Source organism: Littorina saxatilis, linkage group LG14 (genome assembly GCF_037325665.1).
Source record: "Littorina saxatilis isolate snail1 linkage group LG14, US_GU_Lsax_2.0, whole genome shotgun sequence".
NCBI classification, from domain to species: Eukaryota; Metazoa; Mollusca; class Gastropoda; order Littorinimorpha; family Littorinidae; genus Littorina; species Littorina saxatilis.
The window spans coordinates 31902035-31910533 of NC_090258.1; the positions used below are offsets into that span (position 1 = coordinate 31902035).

The following is an 8499-nucleotide window of genomic DNA, read 5'->3' on the forward strand; positions in this document are numbered from 1 at the left end:
ATGACGTGGTGGTTATACGCTAGGTGGGACATGACGTGGTGGTTATATGCTAGGTGGGACATGACGTGGTGGTTATATGCTAGGTGGGACATGACGTGGTGGTTATATGCTAGGTGGGACATGACGTGGTGGTTATATGCTAGGTGGGACATGACGTGGTGGTTATATGCTAGGTGGGACATGACGTGGTTATATGCTAGGTGGGACATGACGTGGTTATATGCTAGGTGGGACATGACGTGGTTATATGCTAGGTGGGACATGACGTGGTTATATGCTAGGTGGGACATGACGTGGTTATATGCTAGGTGGGACATGACGTGGTTATATGCTAGGATTTTTTTCTATATTTCATTCTATTCAGATGATTTCAGTCTGGTCGAACCAGATTTTTTGCTGGTGTCACAATCATAGCTCATTTCTGTACGCTACATGGCAGCTTGTATCAATGTATCTTATTCTTACTTCCTAAGAACTAAACATCTACATACGGTTTGAGTGTTTTAATTAGTGTTTTTATTTATGTTACAATGAATCCTCTGTTTAAGATCCCTCTGTGTTAAGAAGACCTAATTTTCACCTTTTAGACTTCGTTGGCACCTCCTTTTTAAGACCTCCGAAAAATCAGAAAAATAGGCATTACAAGAGAAGGCGCCTTCCAATGAAAGCAAATTTAAAAAAAATTAGCACACTCAACAACAAAATCTCAAAAAGCAAGGTCTTAAAAGGAAGAACCTTTCAAATCGTAAGCTTTACTGCGTCTTTGTTTCATTGAACCTCAACATGTAGTTTTCGGTTGATTAATTTTGATGGGTCCATTGCTTCACTCATCAGTGATTTAAGTACATAACGGGAAAGAATGCAAAAGCAATATCGTCGTGGTTATCAGAGTTGCTGGTAGTTTTGTTGTCCTATATCTTGACAAGGTGTATTTAAGCGTACATGTTCATAATGTATGCTGTGTTAAATGTTTGTCAATGTGTAGGAAAAAACCCTGATATAAACTCCGTACACGTATTAACTCCACGTCACCCCATAGAATGTACATGATTATCAGCATCTTTTGTGGTAGTCTTATACAATCGTTTACACGTTCAAAGTTTATCATTTCCTTTTCAGCAATAATTTCGTTTTAAGACATATCTCTGGGCCTAACCAAGGAAGGTGACCTGTATCGATAGTTTTGTGTGCGTGAGTGACAAGACTTATACATATGTATCTGCATAAACTTTGATGGTTCATGTCTTTTCAGCAATAATGTATTTGTAAGATATCATTTTACTTCCAAGAAAACTGGTCTTAAGTGGTCTTTTTCTAACAGCCAATGAAAATAGCCTGTCACCCAGCAATTTGCAGGACTGGTAACTGCTACCTATATTATTAACATTTATTTGAGACAATTGAGAGATGAGGGGAGAGAGAGAGGGAGAGAGAGAAGGGGGACAGAAAGAGACAGACAGAAAGACAGACAGGCAGGCAGACAGACAGAGAAAGTGAACCGGACAGAGAGAGATAGGGGGAGAGAGAGAGTGGGAGAGAGAGAGAGAGAGAGAGAGAGAGAGAGAGAGAGAGAGAGATAGGGGGGAGTATTTTGGTGGACATTTTTATCTACGCCTATACAATTTTGCCAGGAAAGACCCTTTTGTCAATCGTGGGATCTTTACCGTGCACACCCCAATGTAGTGTACACGAAGGGACCTCGGTTTTTCGTCTCATCCGAAAGACTAGCACTTGAACCCACCACCTAGGTTAGGAAAGGGGGGAGAAAATTGCTAACGCCCTGACCCAGGGTCGAACTCGCAACCTCTCGCTTCCGAGCGCAAGTGCGTTACCACTCGGCCACCCAGTCTCCCACCAATGGCAAAGCAATACAACGAGCTTTTTTCAACCAGCCCTCGCCCAGAGAGGGGACTAATCTAATCACATATTTACACGGATATTAACGTAGAAAAAAAGGTAGAGAAAAACAACAACATATGAATATTTACACATTACATATTTTACACAAATATAAAGCGTCGTATATGTAACGTAGTGAAAACAATGCTGAATACACGTGCATGACTAAATGTGTTATTAAAGCTTTGAGTGTTTTTGTGTGGATATAATGAACACTGATGCTTTGGACAAATGAAAATATAACTAAACGAAGTCTTCCATCACTGTGACTTTTCGTAATTTAACATTAAATACAGTGAAAGGTGTTTTTTGAAAGTATTGAGACTCATTGGGACTCTCACAAATTCCGGGAGAGAATTCCACAGGACGCTACCAGAATAGGCTAAGCTTGATTTGAACAGATCTATCCTTGGAATTGGGACGTTAAACTTTCGGTTTGGTTTGACTTTAAAGTTTGCAACGAAAGTTCGTGGTGCACGGCCGGAAAGTATTTTGTGAAGGAGCACGCCTTCATTTGATTTAAATCTTTCTTTTAATGGGAGAATCTTAAGTTTCTTATAATCATCAAATACAAGATTGGATTGTTTCAGTAAAATTAGTTTCAGCGCTCGCCTATGTAAACTATACAATGGTTTTAAAATATTAGCACTGGCAGAGTCCCAGATGGTTGAACAATAATCTGTGATGGTTTGTATATATGCGTTAAAGTATAATAACCTTGAGTGCTGATCTAGAAAGTGTTTAATTCTATTTAACTGATATATTTTTCTCGACATTGTTTTACATACCGACCGAACATGATGGGCCCAGGACAAATTATTATCGATATTTACTCCCAAAACTTTATGATCTCCTACCTCCTCTATTGCGTCGTTACCAATTAATATGGAATGAGGATTGAGAGAGAGAGAGAGAGAGAGAGAGAGAGAGAGAGAGAGAGAGAGAGAGAGAGAGAGAGAGAGAGAGAGAGAGAACAAAAAGCGTACATGGTTCACAAAGGTTATTGTGTCTGAGTCTTCACATCTGCGTTTCTTAAAGGGTATTTTAAAAAAAACCTAACATTTTACTATATGTAACTCGTTCGACCACACAAAGATGAATCTTAATTCTAAGCTCTAATTGCTGAATTCGATCGTACATCACCAAACCTTGTTTTGAGCTTTCTGTTGAGCTTTAGCAATGGATTAAAAATTAAGACTGAAACAAACAGGATCAATCAAAGAACAAGAAATTAATTTGCACGCTTAAACATAAGCAAAACGAAGCATATGAAAGACTGGGGTGGGGGGGGGGGGGGAACGTTAGCATTTTACCTGTTTCGGGTTTCTTTTTAAATTTAAAAAAAAAAACTAACAAAAATACTGAATGTCTGTGTTTTTAGCCAAACCCAGGTCAGACGGGGGTCAGGGTGGAATGCAGTACGGTACAGGTCAGATCGACAACTCTCCCAGAGCTAGAGGCATGAATGACCTCCTCCAACACAAATCGTGAGTTCATCAACACATTGATTTCTTCATATTGTTTAATTTTGTTTAATTAGGAAAGTAAATCGAAAAACAAAGAGACTGCCAACGTTCCAAAATTCAGAATCAAAAAGCAAGGTAGGTTGTTGGAACGTTTGTTATTGACAAAACAATACGTTACAGTCACAAATATATCGACCCAACGGTCTTTTAGTTATTTAGTTTGTTGTTGTCTGTGCACTTAAAAGACCGTTGGGTCGATATATTTCAAAAAAGGTAATACCGAAATACTCTGTCAATGTAAGTACTGCTTTGTGTATATTTATCTGCAGCAGATTTCTGAATTTTCAGGTGACATTCCTTTTCCCTCCGTCATAAAAGAAAATCCTGCGGTCGCATACAAAATGCGACTTCGCGAAAGATTTTTTACTTCGATCAAACGATGCATGGTTTTTTTTCCATTCTTTTTATTTGTTTACTTTTTTTTAAACTTTTTTTTAATTGTATCTAGTTATCTTTGATCAAATTCAGGTCATCTGAGGTAAGGAAGAACAGACACCTTCAAGACGAAGCCAATGCTGACATCAAAAAGTTCCGCGAGGAGAAACAGATGCATAACTTTCACCGAGAGGAGGAACAGAGACAGGTGGGGTCAAATGCTAACTTGTTTCACTTGCAAATCAACGTAGATCTTTTTTTCTTTTCGTATTTTATTTTATTTGTGTTTTTGTTTTGTTTTGATATCTCTAGGGTTGTCGGGTTTTTTTTTTGTTTTTTTTTTTTTGGGGGGGGGGGGGGGGGGGGTGTCAGTTGAATTTGACTGTAGTAGAGTTGTTAAGTTAGTTCAGGGTCGTTTGGGATTTCATTTTTAGCTTTCGTTTTGAGTTTGTTTGTTGTTTTTTTAAAGTTTTTTTGTTAGCGTTTGCTTTGAATTTTTAGTACATGTATTGCTTTGGTTTTATTTCCTTTTTAGTATGTTTTGTAATTACTGTTTTTGTTATTTTAACTGTGCACGCAATACTTGACTAAATTTATTCCGGACGGCTGGGATCTGCGAACGTGTGTGTGTGTGTGTGTGTGTGTGTGTGTGTGTGTGTGTGTGTGTGTGTGTGTGTGTGTGTGTGCGTGTGTGCGTGTGTGTGTGTGCGTTCGTGCGCATGTGCGTGTGTGTGTAGTGTGTGCATGTGTGTGTGTGTGTGTGTGTGTTTGTGCGTGTGTGTGTGTGTGTGTGTGAGTTTGTCTGCCTTTCTCTTTCTGAGAGTGTGTGTGTGTGTGTGTGTGTGTGTGTGTGTGTGTGTGTGTGTGTGTGTGTGTGTGTGTGTGTGTGTGTGTGAGTGTGTGTTTGTGTGTATGTGTGTGTGTGTGTGTGTGTGTGTGTGTGTGTGTGTGTGTGTGTGTGTGTGTGTGTGAGTGTGTCTGTCTTTCTTTTTCTGTCACTTTTGTGTATAATATATTATATCATATCAGTGTACTGTGTATCGCTGCTAAAATTCTTTATCAAAAAGTCCATTTATAAGTCAGTCTATATTATATTCAATATGATTTCTGAAAACTGACATTTTTTGCACTTCACATTTAAATTAATCTTTGAACTTTAACACGTGATACATCGTTTTGTGTGTGACATTGGTTAAATAACAAAAGCCCTTGTGATCAAGTTTTGTAATGATAAAATGTAACCTTTATTAAGCACTGTTCCCTGTTTCTGCACAAAACTAATATTTTTGCTACAACTAATTCTGCTCGCAAAAAAAGCTATAGCTCATTAAGTTTTTGATGCACTACTCATTTTGTCTGGAGACAGGTTTGAAAAAAACACTAATATATATTGCTGACAGAAGCGTAAGAGTAGAGGCTTTAAACTGCGAAAAATGCTTGCGTATGCGCTTACGCTTTTGCCTAATCATACTTATTGAGTCTAACATATGAGGGATAATAACTACACACACGACGCATTGCGTTTGCGAGAAATACTGTGATCCGTTTTTTGACAATCTGACCCACACGTGTGTTTTACAAATGCGAGTACACAAAAACAACTTGTGGCGATTTGTGTAGATTTTATAAAATTTGTCTCTTTCTTATTTCTGAATAACACAGCACCGCGTGAGCATTTAATCGAATATTTGAATATGAGGTAACACGCTGTTTTTAAGCAAACAAATTGATTATTTGTTGAGACTTGCAACAACGACAAGCAGAAAACAGACAGTGATTGTTGGCTAGTATTGAACCATTTCAACGGCAGAGAAAACAATGCAAAACCACATGTTTCATGCAAGAATATACCTGCGCAGTTTCAGCGGCACAGACGACGCACTGCATATTATTGATGCTGCGATAGGGATTATGGCGAGTACTTGGCCTGTTTTCCTTTCACGCCACGTGTAGCGGGCTGGGATAATCTGCAGTGCGTCGTCTGTCCTGCTGAATTTACATAGGTGAGCGCCAGGCCTAAGGTATAGCCGCTTGCTTTTTTCCGCTGGTATATATATTCCTAGGCTTTACGCTTGGCGTGTGTTGCGTTGTATTTGTAGGAAGCGGAGTTGCAGACTAAACTCTACCCCTGGGACAGACTAACTCAAGGTCACGGGGCGCCCAAGGTAAATAACTTGACGAATAACAGCGAAGTCAAGAGCATGGTTTAGACTGAATCGCACTGCTTGTAGACACCTTGGATTTTTTCATTGCGGTGTAGCACCTGTTTTGGGTCATTTTGTGTCTTTTTTCATTGCGGTGTAGCACCTGTTTTGGGTCACTTTGTGTCTTTTTTCATTGCGGTGTAGCACCTGTTTTGGGTCACTTTGTGTCTTTTGTTTGCGTTTGCAGTTTTTGATCGCTGCCAATAACTGTTTGCTATTTATTTTAAGCCTTATTTCTGAGGGGCCTGCGACAGAGAAACTTCAAGAAACTGTAGTATGCATGCACAAAGCCAACTAGTGTACTTTCGCCTATTAGCATGAAGTAGGCTACGTAGTATTTACTGAACAAACTGGTGTTGGACTTTCTTTTTCTTTCCTTTTATAACTTCCTCAAAGTATGTGTGCAGGAGAGAGAGAGAGAGAGAGAGAGAGAGAGAGAGAGAGAGAGAGAGAGAGGGGGAGAGAGAGAGAGAGAGAGAGACAGACAGACAGACAGACAGACAGACAGACAGACAGACACAGACACAGAGAGAGAAGGGGTTCATGTGTCAAGCGCGCGCGCGTTCGTGTGTGTTAGTGTGGTGTGAATGATTGTGTGTGTGTGTAATTTAGTTTGTTAGAAGAATTTGAACCACTGTCTGTTCCAACTGGACTGAATGAACGTAGTCTTCCTCGTTTCAGTCTATGGTTTGTTGATGTAAAGACTAATACCAATTTAATCTTGCAGTTACAGGTTCTCTCGGTTGGAGTTCCATGCTTGTGTGTCTGTGTGTTTGCTGTGATGTTGTGTTTCCTCGCCTGTTTGAGGGTGTGTGGTTCAGGGCTAACGTGTTTGCCGTGGAACTATTTGTCTCCTCATTTGGCGATTTGATTCTTTGCTTACCTATTATTCAGTATTGACTACGTATTCTATTTACACCGATTGGGCTGTGACTTTGTAAATAGAATATGAAGAGAACACAAAATGACTGGAATTACTCATGAAGGATGTTTCAAATGTGTCAACTCTTTCAAACCTTCGAGCTAGCAGTCAAGGGGATTTAACAGTAAATCACACAAAAATTCCTTGGTTATTTCAAACACTAATAATTGTGTGTGTGAATTTATAACAGCAGCACCTCAGACGTGTTTTTGTTTGTTTTTGTTTTCACAAATAAGAAGAAAATAAATTGATAGATTAATAAAATAAACAAATAAATAAATGCTTAAAATGGGTACGTGAATAAATAAATAAACCTGACTCTGGTAGAAAAAAACGAAAAAAGAATTCAACCTACTCTATCTTCATAAAAATAGAATAATACTCTAAAACTCGAAAGTAACGAATCAGCAAATAGGATGATTATGATGCCAATCATAAGTGTGTTCTGACGTCAGAGACCAAAAAACCCGTACAGGTTATTCACTAGTCGGTTGTTACATGTGTTTCAACCTGATTGTGTTATTTTAGGGCGACAACAGGCGGAGAAAATTTCTGGAGAACGACCGCAGCCCCCGTGACCAAGTTACTTTCGCCAGAGAACCACAGAAACCGGTGAGTTGGGAAATAGTATCCTGTTATGTATCAAACTATCCCGTCTTGTTTCCACCTGTCCTTGGTGTTGTAATTGTTGTTTTTGCTGTTGTTGATTTTATTTGTTCGGTTTTTACCGCGGTGTGTGTGTGTGTGTGTGTCTCTCTATCTCTCTTTAGAGTAGTCCCTCTCTGGGCGAGGGCTGGTTGAAAAGAAGCTAATTTGTATTGCTTATACCACAACCCTCGTAAAATAAAATTTGATTTGATTTGATTTGATTTGATTTGATCTCTCTGTCTCTGTCTCTCTCTGTCTCTCTCTCTCTCTCTCTCTCTCTCTCTCTCTCTCTCTCTCTCTCTCTCTCTCTCTCTCTCAGTTTCTTGCTCCCTTAACTTAAACTCTTCCCCGCCTCCTCCCCCCCCCCCTTAGTTTTCTCTTTTTTTTATCACAACATTGTCGAAGTTATCAAGGCTGCATTTTACTTATTTCTATACTGACATGTTTTGTTAATTTCTTTGTTCACCTTCTTGCCTGCTTATCGTAATTTCGTATCTGTGTTGCATCGTATTCCTTTCTACTTTTTGTTTCTAATTGCTTTGTCTATCTCTGTTTTTTCCAGCCGACTTACACCAAGGTAATGAAAAAAGGCCAGTAATTGTTTACCTACAACAAAACCCTCAATTCTTAAAGGTCCTTGTCTACATTTTTATACCGAAATCGCCATTTGACCATTAAAATGCAGAGTCTATTATCTACAAATATCAACAATACACCCCCTTTCCATCAGGAAAGACGAAGCCAGTGTAGCCGTTTGAAAATTCATGGTAGTATTCCAGCGTAGTACTCATTGTAGGATATCCTTATTTGGAAAATGCCAAGCGCAAAACTCCTCTCAAATCCCGTGCATTTCGTGCGTTTAAAAAAAAGCGTGGACAGCGCTCCAGTGTCAAACTGTTGCTGCACTTGTTTGGGCGTGGCTATA

The 8499-nt window shown here is 39.2% G+C and overlaps 1 protein-coding gene across 11 annotated transcripts in view; it reads left to right on the top strand.

Moving 5' to 3' along the window:
• Positions 1–8499, top strand: part of LOC138947574 (uncharacterized) — an 85374-nt gene that overhangs the window by 38153 nt on the left and 38722 nt on the right. For 10 of the 11 annotated variants that reach the window (XM_070319069.1, XM_070319061.1, XM_070319071.1 and 7 more), the window contains 4 exons: positions 3281–3386; positions 3894–4008; positions 7455–7538; positions 8137–8151. In XM_070319069.1, coding sequence (XP_070175170.1) covers positions 3281–3386; positions 3894–4008; positions 7455–7538; positions 8137–8151 — 320 coding nt within the window. The remainder of the gene's footprint in view (positions 1–3280; positions 3387–3893; positions 4009–7454; positions 7539–8136; positions 8152–8499) is intronic. The other variant, XM_070319062.1, reaches the window with a different exon arrangement.